General features: G+C 35.5%; 1 protein-coding gene across 1 annotated transcript in view; it reads right to left on the bottom strand.

The window, feature by feature from the left end:
• The window catches only part of znf644b (zinc finger protein 644b), a 33,721-nt gene extending 26,621 nt beyond the window's left edge, over positions 1-7,100 (bottom strand). Inside the window, exons 1-2 of the mRNA XM_042759188.1 lie at positions 7,028-7,100; positions 4,239-4,337 (exon numbers count right to left, since the gene is read on the bottom strand). Of these exons, the coding sequence (XP_042615122.1) occupies positions 4,239-4,337; positions 7,028-7,100 (172 nt within the window). The remainder of the gene's footprint in view (positions 1-4,238; positions 4,338-7,027) is intronic.
• Between the last annotated feature and the right edge of the window lie 12,399 nt (positions 7,101-19,499).

Raw genomic sequence — 19,499 nt, 5'->3', positions numbered from 1 at the left:
CATTGCTCTTATTGCCATGTCACCTAGCTCAGGATCTTAGAATACCAAGTTGCTTCAGTCAAGATTCCGAATGGATGACGTAGCAGTGCTGCTTTATATAGAGTGGGATCCCCTCATATTTCGCATGCTTGAACGCCACTGGCCAGTTTCACCAGAGTGATTCAATAAGGCTTCAGTAGTATTTGGAGGAAAGGGTTATTCCAATAGCAATGACTCGTTTCCTCATCTCAGGGAACCGCGGTTACGTGAGTAACCAAGAGCAGTTTCCATCTCAACTTCGAAAGTTGAGAGAGCATTTCTATGCAGGTTTTACTCTCATTTGTAAATCAGGATGCATGCTATTGAATTGAATTCAAATCTGTTAATAAATAAATTTAAAATAAATAGCCTACAGTCTTCCATTTCAACTTCAAAAGGTGTGGCTTGTTTCTGATTCCTAAATGAACATTTAAATTCAGGTTTTACTCTCATATGTAATTCAGGACACATGCTATTGAATGAAATTCAAATCTGTTAATAAATTAATTTAAATGTATGCCGTTTTCCATCACAACTTCAAAAGCTATGTCTTGTTACTGGTTTCTAGAAGAATATTTTAATGTTGGTTTTAGTCACAGAATTATAAGAGAACACATGCAATTGAAACTGAATAGCCAATTAAATTGTTTATTAAGCTGATTAACCCATACCTCAATTAGTTAAAAATTCAATTTTCGAGCTAATTTTTAAAGGGTCCATTTTGTTTCTTTGAAAACACTTTAATGTTTTGTAAGAGGAATCACACAAAATGCATGCAATTTTTTAATACTGTCCTGAGTAAGATATTTTGTGTCAAAGATGTTTACATAAAATTATAGGTGAATTATATCAGAAGCTTCAGAAGGAACTTATGTGTTTCCCATGTTACCTGGAGAGTTTTTCTGAAGAATAATGGACGGTTTAACTGCTCGGGACAAATAAGATACTCATAAATAACTATCAATAATAATAATAATAATAATAATAATAATAATAATAATAATAATAATAACAATAAATGAATGGAATTTTTTAATTAAATTCAATAGCATATTTCCTGATTTACATATGAGAGTAAAGCCTAAACTGATGTTCATTTAGGAATCAGAAACAAGACACACCCTTTGAAGTTGAAATAGAACACTGTATTGATTTTAAATTAATTTATTAAAGGTTTTAATGTCAAACTCAGTCAAAACAACTGCAGTATCTTCCTCTAGGGGGCAGTAATACTGGAGACTCTATGGAAGGTTTCGCAAGCTATCCTTAAATGTCAATAGTGTGACGTCTGCATTTCTTTTGCCAATGAAAATAACTGAAAAATATTCTTTAAGAAATCTGTAACAAGACACAGCCTTTACAGCGGAGGTAGAAGATTGTATTTATTTTAAACTAAATTATGTATTGGTTTCATTTTCTATACTATCTAAAAATTATGTTTAATTATATGTTCAATTATAGTTCTGTGGCTAAAACCACCATCAAAATGTTCTTCTAGGAATCAGTAACAAGACACACCATTTGAAGTTGAGATGGAAAACTGTATGCATTTTAAGTTAATTTATTAAAGGTTTGAATTTCAAACTCAGTTTTAAAGGGGTCATATGACATTGTATTTGTTGTAATGCAATATGTTTATACGGTTTAAGGTTCAAAAAACATTATTTTCCACATAATGTACATTATTGTTGCTCCTCTATGCCCCGCCATTCTGAAACGCGTCGATTTTTACAAACCTTATCTTTCTGAAAAGCGAGGTGTACGCTGATTGGCCAGCTATCCAGTGCGTTGTGATTGGCTGAATGCCTCAAGCGTGTGACGGAAATGTTACGCCCATTACCACAGCGGTTCTCAATCTCAGTCCTCGCTCCCCAGCTCTGCATATTTTGCATGTCTCTTTTAGTGAATACAACAATGTTGTAAATACAACTTAACCACTGATTCTAGTTGTGTCCTCATTTGGAAGGCCAAACAAAGTAGTTTTGCTTTCACAATGAAACACACAGCGTCTCCACAACATGGCGCCAGCGGCAACAGCGAGAATTAAGGTTAGGCCTTCTTTCTTTGCATGAACATTTGGATGCCGTTATGCAAATCTTCCCACATCGTGACGTAGACGTGGGGTCGTGTTAAAACAAGCCGTTTTAGGAGGGCGTGGTTGAATCTTAACTTGATTAAAGAATATCTCTTTGTATTTGAGACTTTAGTTTTTGCAACTTTACCGATCTGCTTTATGCACCAAGAGATTGTAACACTCCAAAGTGAAAGGAAAAATTGAAATCGCATCATATGACCCCTTTAACAAATGCAACAAGTTCCTCTAGGTGGCAGTGTACTGCACAATCTATGAAAGGCTTTGTGAGCTTTTTGCTCAATCCTTACATTTAAATAGCTTTTGCTGTGTTGCAGTTTCACGACTAAAACCACCAAGTAAATGTTGTTCCATGGACCAATAACACGACACACTCCTTAGAATTGGGACAGAAGAGCGTATTTATTAGAAATGAATACATGTATTTGTTGCCATTTCAATATCATGCATCGTGTTATAGTTCTTTAACGTTAACATGTTGACATTGACGTATATTTTTAATTTGTTTATTCACATTTCTGAATATCAAACTCAGTCGAACCAACTGCAATGTATTCCTCTAGGGGGCGGTGTACTGCACACTCTTTGGGAAGCTTCCAGCGCTCTTTCTCAGTTTTTACAATTCAATAGCTTTTGTTGTTACACTTTTGTGAATAAAACCAACATCTAAATGTCATTATAGGAAACAATTACAAGACACACCCTATAAAGCTTAAATAAAAGAGTATTTGTATTTTTTATTAATCGATGTATCTCCTTACATTTCAATAGCGTGGTGTGCTATAGTTCTGCAAATTCAATCGATATCTAACTGTTATTCTATGAACCAGTGACAAGACAACCTTTGAAGATGAGATAAAATGTATGTTTACAAAAATTATATGTCAATAGGTTTGAATTTGATTCAGTAGTGTGTATCCAAATTTTTTGAAAGAAAGGATACATAGAAGTGTGGTTCTATGAACCAGCAACAAGACACACCCTTTGAGGTTTAAATGTCAGACTGTGTATTTTAAATTAATTTATTCACATTTCAGAATTTTAAACTCAGTCAAAACAACTGCAATGTGTTCCTCTAGGGGGCGGTGGAATTTTTACATAAATGTTAAATTAATTTAAACTTCTGAATGTCAAACTTGGTCAAGACAAGTGAACTGCACAATCTTTGTAATGCTTTGCAAGCTTTTTCTCAATTGTTCCATTTCAATAGCTTTTGTTGTGCTACGTTCTGTGAATACAACCAACATCTAAATGTTTTTTATGAACCAGTAATAAGACCAGGGCCGGTTGCATAAACGGTTTAGACTAGTCTTAAAAGTTAGTCATATGATTTTTTTTCTTTAGGACTGGTCAATTTTTTTTACATTCGGTTTACATAAAAACTTAAATTAGCCTAAATTGAATCCAAAATATAAGACTACCCTTTGGTTAACTGCTAGTTGGTCAAAATAGTTTTTAAGACACTGTCTTAACATAGAGGCTAAGTTTATGCAACTGGACCCCGAGCTTTATTTTTTTTTTACATTTGACAAGTGAAGCATTTAGATAGAATAATTGTGCTTTTTGCTCTTGGTTTTGCACTTTGCAGACAGTCCCTATCCTGCACTTTTTACATTACAAGGTCTATCAGTTACAATACCTGGTTAAAACAAATAAAGCGCATTGTGTTCTCTTCTACATTTGAAAACAATTATAACACATTATGTTTCTTGTCCTTGTGCTAAATCGTTAAAGAACTATTGAAGATTTCCGAGGTTGATTCTCTAACAAATGTCAAAAACGTCAAACGTCGAACCAACTTTATATCTGTCTTGTAAAAGTGTGTATTAAGTGTTTATCAGGGGGAAGCGAGAAACCGCGCGAGTGCGCTCAGATAGCAGAGGAGCGTCCAACTTTTCCCCAAATACAATACTATTCAGAGCAATAGCGTACATGACAACGGAGGGGTGAAATCTTAGCTTGCGCGATTCGTGACTGGCACGGTGTTGACATAGCTACCTGATGCCCTTGTCTAAGCTCTCGAGCCCATACAAGTACTCAAGCCACTGTATACCCATCGCGCACTCATATCTCAACACGGTTAAACACACATCCGGCAAGGGAAGATGTTCTTAAGTTATAAACCTACCTTCCCAGAGAATGACACTATAACATAGGACAAGTTTGTCATGGTACTTGATTACAGTCCTTTTTTTCGTCCTCCATCCGTTACAATGTCGCCATTTTGCTTAAAATTCTGCAGGTTGAACTTAAACTCCAGGAGGGATGTTCGGTCTGTGCGTTCACAGATCATGCCATATACTAAGACTAAAAGAAACGTTGACATCCTTTCAAAGAGGAAAACAATAGTTCAAGTCGTGTTATTATTCAGGAAGAAGGTGCATTGGGTCTTTATAAAGAGGGCTGAAGTGGAGACATACTGTAAATCCCCCGCTCGCGAAATGGATTATTCCACAGACAGAGGGTGAATTCTTCTTAGGTGAACTTAATGCTGCTGTTGAAAAAAAGACAGGAAAGATGGTGGAAAGGTGAACTTGCACACCTAGCGATGTGGTGAATAATGGCATAAATGGAATAATGCGTTTTATTTTGTCAGTGATTATTTCTTGCTGGAAATTGTAGCCATACTTTTAGTCTGCAGTTGTAAGTTGTTTGATAATACCAGACACACACAAAAAAACCTGTCTTGTTTATATGCATACATACAGTACTGGATTCCTGAATTGCATTTTTAGTTTTCTTCTGTTGTTTTTCACTGTTGTTTATTATGTGTAAAGAAATGAAATATCATGAATCATAATTTCATAAATAGGTATTAAATGTCTTTTAAAACACATATCTAACAAATTTAAAATATTCTTTCATGACATTGTTAGTGACTAGAGTCCAGTTTGTTTGTTTTCATTTTTTAAGAATATTTTGAGCCATTCTGGCATCGATAGAAAGAAACAATGCTAAATGCAAATATTAACATGCAGTTAACAGTATAATTGTGCATAATCAGCTACAAAAAAAGCCACAGATTTCGATAAGTGTGTTGTCTTATATTCAAGAAAACAGTGTTTTTTTTTTTGGTTTTTTTTGGCAAATGCATCTGTTATTTGGTAGAATTGAACCAAGACAGATGCCAACATGGGCAGGTTGTGTGCCAGCTTCAAATACCATGAACAAAGCTATGCAAGGTTAAAGAAAGATGAAGTGGTGTGTTTTGCCAGTTGAACAGCACACACTTTTAGCATACATTTAATACACTTGTAGTCAGCATTAAGAAAAACTTGACATCAGCTGGGCTATGATTGTATATCATTGTATATCATTTTTGTTCTAGACCTGGATCCATATATATATTCTCTTTCATTCTCACAGTCCTGTGCAGCTTAACTTGGTTGAAATCTTCTGTGACAACTGTGGGTTCAGAGAGATATGTGATGAAACAGTGAAATCAAATGAATGTTATAAAATAAATGCCTACCTGTAAAACTAAAACCAACACTTACAGCTGAAAAATATCTGGGTCAAATGATGGAGCACAGAACATTAAACCCAGGAAAGTTAATTAATCTTGAGCATGTATTTTACATTTCTGACGAAATATCAAAATTAACTTTAGGCCTCTGTTTTAAGAGCATGAAGAAATTCTTTTAATGGCCTGCCAAGCATACACTGAAAAGTTTGAATTTGGTCTACTGGAACAAGAGCAGAGAATAATTTATTATGCTGTTTGTGCCTCACGTTAGTAGTTATCGTTCCCTACCTTGGGGTACAATTGGCCATTTTTATCCATTTTCACTGGCTCACATTTTTTCTTGATCCCGTACGCTGCCGACTAAGCTTGAGCCTGGAGCAATGGTGTCGAAACATCACAGGAAACCACATTATTATACTGCTGCCTGTTAACAGGCAGAAAAGAGACGGTGTACCCGTTTAAATCTGGGGGCAGAAGAATGAATACAAAGGATCAGAGAGTTCATCATTTCACCAGAGGTGGTTTGTCTTTAAAGCAGAGCAGAGCAGAAAGCACACTGCGTTTCATCCGTCCCGTTTCACAGGCAGATCTGAGACCTAAACATATTAATGAAAGACATTCTTTCACTTGCTTCGGCCATCAACTCAAGGTCACTCTTCTGCGCTCACCTGTCCTTAAATAAGAAGTTCAGTGTTTGTGTGGGCACACTGATTAATAATGTCTTTTGAAGAACTATATATATATATATATAGGAAATTATGGAAGCAAAGTAGTGAGTGTAAGAGAATAAGTATGTGTTTATGTATTTTGGAAATTATGGAGGTTTGGTGGTGTTTGTAAGGGAACAAGGTAGCAGAACGTGTGCGGACATGCAAGGTCTTGGACAACATGAATTAAAATTCTGAAAGAGAATTCTAATAAATTATACATTTATAGCCTAATAGGGCATCAGTCTTTCCAGTGTCTTCATGGAACAATTCAGTAGATGTAACATTTTGCAATAGCTTTCATGTTTTTAAGGAATGCTGTTAAAAAAAGGCCAGGCAATTTTTCTTGTCTTGTGTGCCGTGTATCAAACAGTATCATTTAAATTGCAGCATTAATTATTTATAATATTTTCATTTTATGATAACAGAAATATAACAGTGTCTTCACAAATAACCTAAAAGAATAATGATCTTGTTTGCTTTTTACTTGCTTCTCATTTTAGTCAGTCTGTGAGTTGTTTTCAGCGTCATTATATGTAAATGTATCAGCTTCATCTCCACTTAACTTCATGGAGTTTGTTGTTGTGCGAAATGTGGACAGCATTTTTGGTATATGTTTATTTGATTCTTTTAGTTTTCACTCATAATCATTCACTTTCCCACTCTGTATCGTCTCTTCCTAGTTTGAAAGCGTTCTCTGAGTTTCGAAACTCTGAAAATTTCCCTGCCAGAGGCTTTGTCTACCTCTTTTAAGGTAAGGAGAGCTGAAGTTTATATTCTTTGTGCTGTGCTTTCTGAATGTTATTAGCAAAGCCATTATGGCAAAACAGTTTAAGGTTATGGCACCATTCAGTTATTCATGTCAGAGAGGTAGTTATGTCTTCCCAAGAAGTTTGGTTAGTTGATCTTTCTGTAAACAAGATTTAAGAACGCTGGATTTGAAATAGATTACAAATATGGAGCTGTTCTGAGTGCAAGCCTTCAGCTTTGATGTTTCCTTTGTTGAGGGTACAGAACAGCATTCATCAGAAATTGAGAGACCTTGGGCAAGAAGCGAAGACTAATTAGTTCTGCACGCTAAAGATATGGGCAGCAATGAATGTTTCTCTAATATTTGTTTTCATTCCACTGAATATCTGAGGAAGAAAAAAAGAGAAAAGCTTTACATATCACCGATTCTTTTTCTCTTCAAAAGACTAAGAAAATCTTGTGATTCTTTTGGTACGTCCTGTGTTCTTGCTCATTACTGCAATAAGCCATATTGCGCCTCCACAGATCATTCTAGAAAGAGAATTGTCAATGACCCACTGCTGTTTTTCACTTAATGTATTATTACAAAAGAATAAAAGATAGTGGTGGGTTTGTGCCAAGGCTCCAGGAACAATGTCAAAAATAAAAATCTGGGGATTTGCACTGATGAACAGACTGTTTTTGTCTGTTCATCTCCATTCTTTGACAATTAGAGGCAGTACTATTGAGAAACAACAGTGATTTATTATTTTTTTTTTTTTTTTTTCAAAGAGAAACATAATTAAATCAAGTGCCTATGTATCGTATATAGCTGTGTAGATGTGTGTTATTTGCAGTGAGATCTGGATAAGTACAGGTCCTTCTCAAAAAATTAGCATATTGTGAAAAAGTTCATTAATTTCCATAATGTAATGATAAAAATTAAACTTTCATATATTTTAGATTCATTGCACACCAACTGAAATATTTCAGGTCTTTTATTGTTTTAATACTGATGATTTTGGCATACAGCTCATGAAAACCCAAAAATTCCTACCTCAAAAAATTAGCATATTTCATCCGACCAATAAAAGAAAAGTGTTTTTAATACAAAAAAAGTCAACCTTCAAATAATTATGTTCAGTTATGCACTCAATACTTGGTCGGGAATCCTTTTGCAGAAATGACTGCTTCAATGCGGCGTGGCATGGAGGCAAAACACAGTGGACCAACAGCAGCAGCTGACATGGCACCCCAGACCATCACTGACTGTGGGTACTTGACACTGGACTTCAGGCATTTTGGCATTTCCTTCTCCCCAGTCTTCCTCCAGACTCTGGCACCTTGATTTCCGAATGACATGCAAAATTTTGCTTTCATCCGAAAAAAAGTAGTACTTTGGACCACTGAGCAACAGTCCAGTGCTGCTTCTCTGTAGCCCAGGCCAGGCGCTTCTGCCGCTGTTTCTGGTTCAAAAGCACACGCCTGTGCACGGTGGCTCTGGATGTTTCTACTCCAGACTCAGTCCACTGCTTCCGCAGGTCCCCCAAGGTCTGGAATCGGTCCTTCTCCACAATCTTCCTCAGGGTCCGGTCACCTCTTCTCGTTGTGCAGCGTTTTTTGCCACACTTTTTCCTTCCCACAGACTTCCCACTGAGGTGCCTTGATACAGCACTCTGGGAACAGCCTATTCGGTCAGAAATTTCTTTCTGTGTATTACCCTCTCGCTTGAGGGTGTCAATGATGGCCTTCTGGACAGCAGTCAGGTCGGCAGTCTTACCCATGATTGCGGTTTTGAGTAATGAAGCAGGCTGGGAGTTTTTAAAAGCCTCAGGAATCTTTTGCAGGTGTTTAGAGTTAATTAGTTGATTCAGATGATTAGGTTAATAGCTCGTTTAGAGAACCTTTTCATGATATGCTAAGTTTTTGAGATAGGAATTTTGGGTTTTTCATGAGCTGTATGCCAAAAATCATCAGTATTAAACCAATAAAAGACCTTAAATATTTCAGTTAGTGTGCAATGAATCTAAAATATATGAAAGTTTCATTTTTATCATTACATTATGGAAAATAATGAACTTTTTCACAATATGCTAATTTTTTGAGAAGGACCTGTACATGGGGGAGTCAGAGTTGATTCAGCACTGCCATAGGAATCCATGATATATATAACTATATATAGTTAAACTGGCAAAGTGTATATATATATATATATAATATATATATATTTCAATGGGACAGTTTAGTTGTAATTTTTTTAACTTATTATTTTTTTCTTCTGATTTTTCTATTGAACATCTACAAATTATATAATTCATGACCTTTTGCAATCCAGTAACATGTTGTCACACTATATGGGATAGATTGTCAAAATGCTTGTCAGGGTTTTCATCTAGATTTATATAAATATAAACAAAAACTGAAACAAATATAAAAATAAATATAAATATTATGTATTTAAATAAATATAATAATATATGTATAATAACAAATTCATAATAATAGTCTTTGTTTTACTGTTGCCTCTTTTTACCCAAAAAAAAAAAAAAAAAAAAAAAAAAAAAATTTGGAGTTTTAGTTCCACAAAACAAAATCGTAATGTACAACACTTGAAACCTACGTACACAGTCACTGCTAGAAAGTATTTTGACAATTGACACAAACCCCCAAGTGACAACTTGCCCCAGTCTCCCCACAACACTTCTTGCAAAATGACAAATCAAGATAAAGAAGACTAATACCATAAGTTAATATTAGTTAACACAACAACTAACATTAACTAGCAATGATTATACTACTGGGCTTTTGAATGCTTGAATCTAATTGGTTGACGAACATTCTAAGGTGTGCAATATTTTCAAGAAAAGGCACGGTTAAAATAGTTCCAGGCAGGTCTTGACCACATTACATGTCAGTATCACATCGCCAAATAATTTCAATTATTTTAAAGGTCCTTAAAGTCAAAGCCACTGGAAAGCAAACCTGCTTTAGACCAAAAAGTGTGTTGAAGATTAACCAATAGGCTGTAAATTAATAAAAGGTGTTTATTCAGCGTATTAAGCCTCTCCTCCATTGACATCCATTCAACAAAAAAAGGGCCCTCTGGTCTCCTTCCCTACGTACCGCCAAAGCGGAAGCGTTAGCATTAGCCATTACAATTTTTTGGCTAAAGGTTGCAGTCTTGCCTTCCAGTGGCTTTGTTGAGTGTCATACAACTCTGACTGAAATGCAATGACGTCAAGCCTAAAATGTGGTTATCAGGGAACATGTGATCCAAGCTGACAGCTACACTTTCTGCAATAGTAAGGAATACCAAAGACTATTAAGTACTCAAGTTTGAAACCTACACAGATTCTTGAGTGGATGTCTCATTGTGCAGAAAAAGGGCAGTTTATATTTTATTAATTCGCCCCCTGTCTCCTTTCACTGGCATCGTAAACGGTAGGCTACTGTCCAGCCAAGCAACTTCCTGTACAACCACATGTGCACATATTCAGGGAGCATACTGGAAATGACTGGAATTCCGGCTCTGGCATTATGAACACTCTCTCTCTCTCTCTCTCTCTCTCTCTCTCTCTCTCTCTCTCTCTCTCTCTCTCTCTCTCTCTCTCTCTCTCTCTCTCTCTCTCTCTCTCTCTATTACTCTCTTTTAACAGGCAAGCGGCTGCACTGCCAAAAGAAGGAAACTTGGCGAGAAACGGTCTTCAAACTGACAGTTGTGAATATCCGCTGAACAGAAATTTAAATGCTGTATGACCACTAGAGTCCGCTGCCGCAAATAAAATCAGCGCGACTCGGTAAGCAGCAGACAAAAGATGACAGGAGCGCTATTCTGATCTGACAGCTGGGTGTTGGGTAATAGACAGTTTTAGATCCATTTTAATATCCAATTGATTATCAAAATGAAAACCATTTTAATATCCAACTGATTATCAAATTTAAAACAACACAAAGAACTTAATATTTTCAGGAAATTATTATTAACAATTTCAGGAAAAAAGAAACGTTTTTTACACGTAACCTTGAATTTTAATAATTTTATGTTATATAATGATAAGTAAACAGTAATAAATTAATTAGTAATTAATAATTAAGTAATTAATTAAGTAAATAATTAATTAGTAAGTAATTAATTAGTAATTAATTATTAAAAATGAGGCTGGATTTTAAACAAAAAAAAATATGTTCAAATAAAGATTTGACAAAATAAGTTTTATGAAATGATAAACCTCACATTTCAGTCTTTTACAAATTTTTAAGAAAAGGATCAAAATCATAAATTAAAGGTATTGCATCTGCTCCGTAAACAATTTTACATAGGCTATTATGCAAAGCATTGACATTATTAGAATATACATTAGCTTGTTTTCAATTTAGCATTTAAGATTTACAACAAAAAGTCGATCTGATTTTCGCATTGGTCTGAACAAAAAAGGCAGACAGGCTGAATGAAAATGTAACTCAACAGGTGGGGCTTATGGCACAGCAGAAATAGAGCTGTTCCCCTGTAACCGCTGTAAACAAATCTGCGCTTATACACTTTTGTATTAGGCTTTACACAGAAAGAAGATGAAAAGCAAATCATGCCAGTCAGATTCAAGACAGTTGGTTCCCCCTTATGCATTCACAGAATTAACTCAGTCATACATGCTTTCATTTAATGTCTTTCAGCACTCTGCCTTCCTTCACGTTTTCACACAAAATAATATGCTGCATGTTGCGCCTGTGAGACTGTTCATTTGTGCTTAATTCTGAGTAGTATTTACTGTGAGTTTTTCAACATATTTATAGATTAATCCTTATTAAAAATGAGGTTATTTAGTGAAGAGCAGATTTGAGCAGAGTAGCCTAAGTTTCTTTCTTTTTTCAGCAAACTGTTCTCCCTTTCAAATCTATGGATCTGACATTTTATGTTCATTTAAAACTTTTTATTTTAACTTAGATTGTGCTTATACAGGACAGTCCCCAAAATGGGCATTTTGACTCATTTAAATTTTAATTGTATTTGCCCTTTTATGTGCGATAAGACAAAAAGTGAACTCAGTTCTGTAATGTTGCATTGTCTGGTAACTCTGTGTGCATGTTTTGGGTGGGTGCGTGCACGGAAAACAGCACTTGGCCCAATTAGTTCCTGATTTCTTGCACTTGGACATTTTTGAATGCTCCTGGCAAAACTTAAAAACACATTCATATGATAAACTTTCAATGAAGGGGAAATTTTCAAAAAGCTGGGGGGATGGGGGGGTGCACATTCTCTAATATTACATACCTCTGTTATATAATCACACAACATTAAATATATTCATCAGACTTAATATGTAACACCACGCCAAGAACTTGTTTTATTAGGCTCTAGCAGGGACCAGAAGTAGTTTGAGTAGACTTGAGACATAGGGCCCTTCCCAATACCCACACTTGACCATTTGTCTACTTAAAAGATGCATTTCGTAAATTTGGCCCAAGTGTTCAAATGGGTATGAAGACTGCAAGTGTGTGACTGTGTGTAGAACTTTAAATTAACCAATGGGACACAATTACAACATAGTTGTACAACATTACAACAGTACAACAGTACAACATTACAGAGCTTTATTATACTTTTTGTACATGTAATACACTGCACTGTGAAATAAACTTCTAAATTTGTGTTCAGTAGACCCTGAAGGACACAGTTTAATTGTGGTGCTTGTAATTATGTGATAAAAAGCAGTTGGAAATGTTTTAGAACATACACATATTCATCTCAGTATCAATAAAATGTGCAACACTTGTTATATTCTTAGCCTCAGATACCACTCCGAAGTGGTATTACAGATAGTGCTCAAGACCAAAAGTGTGGGTATTCTTACACTAAAAAAAATTCTGGATACCAGTTGCTGTGTAAAAATGGCTAAGAACAGTGTAGCTAGTTGTGAGAAAAAGCACATAATTTATATAGCATTTATTACAGTAATTGCCACTGTAAATAAATAAATAAAATAATTTAAAAATCAATTAAATAACACAAACAAACAAATCCAAAGTGTATGCTTGATAAATCTGAGACTGTATTTATGGAGGTTTTGTTAATGTACATGAGTACTGTGACTACATGTGTCTGACAATACAGTGCTAATTGTTCTGATACTGATCTCAATACCTCAGCCTTCTCAAAGGAATAGAGTTTAACCATGTTACATTATCTACCTTGAATACTGGCCTTGAAAGGACAACAAATGAGCTCATACTACATGCTCCACACATACACACATGCCTGGACATTGTCCAGCTGTGAGGATGTAAACAGGAACTCACCAGAGAAGGGGAATCGGATTTGTTTCATTGGAAAAACTCAACCCCCAATAAAAAGAACATTTATAATAACATTTTGCTTTAACTTTAACTGTCATAGTTACAGCAATGTAAAGTGAAGCAAGAACATACAGTACATTATTATTGCATGCTGTCACTATTAAATTAAAAATATTAGGCCTATAAGTCTTCCATGTATTCTGTAACTTATAAAGGCAAATAATTTAAAACACAAGCATTTGATGAATTGTAGCATGTCTGTGAATTGAAAAGTCATTTTCACAAAATGTGTGGTCAAATTTTTATATTTATTCTCCCAACCACCCGTATACAAGAACATGGTTCTGCTTGAATCACCTAGCGTAAGCTTAATGACATATTTTGGCTCCAAAACAGCGAATTTCACTAAAAGGCGATGACTTTGAGCTGTTATTTATCTTATATCTACAATAATTGTGGACCTTAATTGTTAGATGTAAAATTTAAAAAAAAATTTAAAAAAAAAATCTGAATACAAACACAGTTTGGCTACTCAGTAAATCATCATTCAAGAGACTAATGACCACCTTAGTAAGCAATTATTTTATTTCTTTATTTTTTGCATTAGAACATTTAAAATACATCCTGCACATGACAGGGAAATACAAGCCTGGAAATTGAAATGTGGCTAAGCTTTTGTCACTAAGGCAGTAGGGTTTACATAACCCAGGCTTGCCTAAATCCATCCCAAACTTTTTCTGTTATAGTGAGAAACCTCAAGTTTCCAGTCATGCCAGTCAAAATAGCTCAGTGTTGCTCTGCTAGCACCATCTAAAAACACAAATATTGAAGATGGACATCTGGATAGATTATATTCTCCTAGCCACACACTCACAGGACAGACTTTTATTTCAGGTGTCAAGTTCAGGATATAATCACTGGCTTATGTGTGACATATTTGGATTTTGTGATAATTACTATTGGTCTGTTTCAGGCAATTGGACTCAGCAGTTGATTCTGACACAGAAAGACACTGATCTCCAAAAGTCATCTCATTCTAAAACATAATACTTGACATTTAAGCAAGCATTTCTAAGTCATGGAGACCCAATGCCCTCTAGTGGTCTCTTGAGGTAAATTTTGGGGAAATTTTTAGTTCTGTAAATTTTTCCGGGAAAAAAGCTAGCAAGCTGTTAACATTCATTCATCTCCATGACAGTTACTTGGCTGTGATGCCCTCCACACACAAAAAAAAAAACACTATAATTAAATATTAAAATATATGTTGCTTTACGTCTTATTTGAGTTTTCACGAATGAAAATGATGTGTGAGGGATACAGCAGCCAAGTTTGTTTGCTGTCTTTTTTTTTTTTCTTTTTTTTTTTTTTTTTGAATGAAAAGATGTATTTTCAGTTTATGTATTCATTTTCTTAAATGTTGTATGCATCTTTTACAACCCTTTTTAAGCCCCTGTGACTGGAGTTTAGAACACTATTTCAGTGCCTTGTTTAAAATTATACAACATCTTTAGAACAAAATCGATTCTTATACTAGAGTTGACTCTGATCTAATCAGAATCAAGGAACTGACTCTTTTGGAATAAATTTTTTAGTTATTCCAAAGTTGTGGAGGCAAGACAAGACGTCCTTTAGTGGTCACATTTAATTAGATGAGAGTATCTAAGAGTTGACCTCAACTGTCTGACAAACACAAACACAGAATATATGAATACCAGTTGGTTCGATCGTAAAGGTCCAGAGTGGCTTGCAGATTGCAGACAGTGGTGTCAGAAGTCTGCTAGCAGGATGAATTATCCCTGCTCCGCATCCCGCCAAGGACTAAAGCCTGACTGATCCACAGCATCCCTGGCCAGCAGATCCTCACGGGAGCCCCTTTCTCACTGCACGGAACGTTCCGTCATCTCTGTCTCTCCTCCTCTGTCTGGATGCATCTGTCTGCTGGCACTAGAGAGAACGTCCTGCTACACACACGCTCACACACTTCCATTTCTCCCACTCTTTCCTCGTTACTCTGCTTAGCTCTGCTTCCCTCATCTTTACTCTTCCACGCTTTCCAAATACAGACAGTTTTCTGGTTGCTGTCCTAGGACACATGTTTCTTTGCTATATCCTGCAGCGAGCAGCAGGTGGGACTTCAGCAGGTACATTTAAGATAAAAGCAAGCAAAAAAAGACAACATTGTATAGCCTTCACATCACAAGATCTAAGAATGTACCAGCAACATATTTGTGTATTGCTCTTGAAGTTATGTTAAAATATAATTTATTTGATGTATTACAATAACCTATTTTTTCCTACTCAACACCCGAGGAATACATTCACAACCTACTGTTTACACCAGGAAAACTGTGTCACACCTGCTGAATTTTCTTTAACAGTTCACAGTCTGATTGGGTTAAAAGCACATAAAACACACACACACACACACACACACACACACACACACACACACACACACACACACACACACACACACACACAAAGATTTGTTTACACACTTTTATTCACTAAAATGGAAAGAAAGTTTGTGCAATTTATTTGTATCAGCTATGATGTTTCTAATTCTCTCCATTTCACTCACTCCTTCTGTTTTTCCTCTTCTGTAATTTCCTGCAGGACAAACATATTTACAATTTAAAGTGCGTAAAGTCTTCATTCCATAAGAATGACCTGCTGTCTGAGCTTTTGCTCACATGTTTAGTTTGCTCTAATATCTAAAGGGACAAACTAAAGAAGGCTGATGAAAATCTCAGTAGCAAGTTAAGAGTGCAGAAGAGGGTCGTATGGTCAGTAAAAAGCCTCTTCATATAAATATTTTTCCATATTTTCATGAAGTGCTAATGATATGTATATGCTCATGAAAGTGAGATATTTTCTTCCAAACTGAAATGATGTGGTTGAACATGCAACTGGTACCTGCAGACCACATCAACACATCTTTCTGGAAAGATGAATATTCCAGATCTCCCACAACTCAACCAGACATGAACAGCATTGTAATTCACCCCGATTATGTGTTAACACATATGTAACATGTGCCTTCAGTCACAGGGTACTCATGGTACAATACTTAACAGTACAAGAAAGCATGCTTCGAAACCTCTCAAGCAGTAAGTTAAAGGGATAGTTTGAATAAAAATCTAAAGTCTGTCACACATCCTCATGTTGTTCTAAATCCATATTATTTTCTTGTGGAACACAAAATGAGAAGTTTACCAGAATGTCCTGGCTGCCCTTTTGCATTCAGTGAGTAGAGGCTGGCTATATTGTGTCTCATGCTCTATATTCCAGTCCAACAGAGATTATGTGATGAAGAGATCAAAATCTTTATTCACTGATAATCTTCTACTCAGTTTATATGTGAGAAGTTAACCCCATGATTTTGAACTTGAATATTCAAACTCTTGACTGGAAATACCCTTGGAAAAAGGGATCTTCACTTTTAAATAATATGAAAATTATCAAACTGTGACCATTGTTTAATTTTGTTTTTACAGACGCTTAATTATAAACTGAGATGAAAACTATGAAATCAAAACAGGGTTTAGTTAGACAAGCACCACGGGCTGTTCTTTGTATTGTTTAATGGAGAAGGTCATCTTCAAACACTCTTACACAAGCTGTCCCAAATCATAACCAGTGTAGCATATCCTCCATTTCAAACTCTGAGCCTTACATAAGATTTAATAACTTTTTCTCTCTCTCTCTTATAGCTACAGTACCCAGATCCTCGATAGAAAGCACAAAAGACCCCATTCTTCCCCAGGTTTGGCCATGTCTGCTTTAATTTTATTCCCAAAAGCTTATTTCTCTGGCCCTTCACTTTAATCATGCTTGTGAATAAACAATGCTGACTCAAAATCAGTCTCCAGAACATTCTATCACCCAAAACGCTGATTGCAACAATCAATTGTCCCAGATCTTTGCTTTGGATCCACACAAGAATTTTCAACAAAATTAGGTTCTTCCATAAACAGACACACAGCTTTAATTATGCATTGATTATGTTAAATAAAAATGGCAACACATTTCAAACGTTCGGTGTGTTGAATTGGGAAATGAGTTTACTTGTAAATCATTTTAACATCTTGACTTGTTGCCACACTTTCCCGTTAATTATATATCAAGCAGCATTTATGGCTGGCATTTTACAGTCTGGAGAGTCAGGGATAAACACTGCTGAAAGTGTGGTTAGCTTACGTCTCAGTGCAAGCCTGGTAATTATTACTGCCTTTATATGAATTGTTTCCACTTGTTTTTCTGATTGTTTAATTATCCTGATGGAGAACAACTGGGTTACAGATCCAGATAGTTAAAAGAGGCTCAGGTAGCCTGTTAACAGAGGTGCACAGCTGAGGGGGTTAAAAAAAACACACAATAACAATAAAAATAATAGTAAATAATATAAATAATATATTATATTATATTGTAATGGAATTTATGTTGCAAACATATGCCAAACACCTCAAACAAACCAAAAGATAAAGAAAAACAAAAAGCCATTGAACTTTTGAACAATTTAATTTTGTCCTATCTCTGTTGCAATGTTTGAAAGTCATTGACATATCTCACCTCGGTATCTTCTTACTTGATTCACCACAAATGCCCTTAAGAATCAAACATACAGTACATAATAAACACCAGAAGTTAAAAAGAGGCTGTGCTTTTTTTTCTCTCTCTCTCATATTCTTTAATCGTTTTTTTAATAAAAATTAAATTAAAATTAAAAATTTAATTAAAATGAAATTTTGAAATATAGATTTAAACCATGCAGTCTTTATTTACGTCTTCTCTAACACCTTCAGTCATGTGGGTGAAGTGAAGCTGTTCTGCTGCATACTGTATATATAGGAGCACTAACTGGTATCTCATTGTAGGCACATTCCCTTGTGTGTACAAGTCAATGTTGTGCAAATATCTCGACTAGTGTGTTGCGAAAATATGCAGATGGATGAACCAGCTGCTGAAAGCATTACTCATCAAAGTGTGTTTCTCTCATTGTGAGCCGTTTTTTGCTACAGTTGGCCACCTGTGCAGACCATAGAACACAATATCAATAAGAGCCCTTGATTTAAAGAGCCAATGAGGTGTTAGGTGACACTTGTTAATAAAGTGGGGGGAGATGTTTTTTTATTTTTATTTTTTGTACTGCATAACAGAAAGAATAGGAATGGCCAGTATTTTCATGGACCATAATATGAAATATTTTCACCTTTGGAAGTATTAAATCTCAAATGGCTGAAATGTTTTCAGCCGACTGAATTTTAACCCTTGGAGTCCTCATTCATAACCTTCACAGATGGCAGATAAATTACACATTTAATGGTTAATTCGACACGTTGTTTTTCATAGCAGGTCGTGGTATTTTGCACAGCTGTGCTCCACTATGGATAAGCTATACTTTTAACAATATACAAGCATGATGGAAAACTGGTTACAGATGGAAGCATAAACAAGAAAATCACTTTAAATAAATGGTTCTGGATTTACCCTTGTATTTCTTTTACTCTTGCCTTATTTGGGGAAGAACTTTGCTTCGTTTGCACTCCAGATGAAGTCCAATGAGAGGCTGGTGGGGGATTGTTAACATTTGGAATAATCAAAACAATATGATTTTTGTGAAAACCATTGTGGAATCGTTAAGAGATCATTTATATCATAGTCCAACCATTTGACAGGTTCAAGAGTAGAGAGATACAAATGGCTCAGTATGAAGGCCAATCCACAGATGAGAACTGGCCTTCAGGTCTGGGTTTTCTCCGAGCTGTTTATGTGATCCACACATGGTAAAGTCTGTGGAACGTTATCGATCCTACAGAAGAGGGAGGTTCAAGAGATCTGCTCCTTCTGACAGCATAAACTGATAAACAGCCTCCAGACCCACTTCTTCCTTCTTTTTTTATTAAGACAAGAATGAACTTAACAGAGTAGCTGACGTGAAACGTTCCAGGGATAAACTACAGTAGTAGTAGTGTGGTGCTGTTTCAGGAATATTTATATTTTAGGTATTTTATTTGACAAAGCCTTACATCAGTCTCACTGTTGCTGTTACTATTTGCTTAGTGTTCACCTTAAGAGTGTAATGGCCCTCTGTAGAGCACATAATGAGTAATGATATTATGTTTAAATTTTTTGTACTGAAAATCATTGAGGCATCTCTATTAAAAAAAAAAAGGGTTTTGGTAACTGATTTACA

Source organism: Cyprinus carpio, chromosome A6 (genome assembly GCF_018340385.1).
Source record: "Cyprinus carpio isolate SPL01 chromosome A6, ASM1834038v1, whole genome shotgun sequence".
NCBI lineage: Eukaryota > Metazoa > Chordata > Actinopteri > Cypriniformes > Cyprinidae > Cyprinus > Cyprinus carpio.
This window is presented reverse-complemented; position numbering and strand designations above follow the sequence as displayed.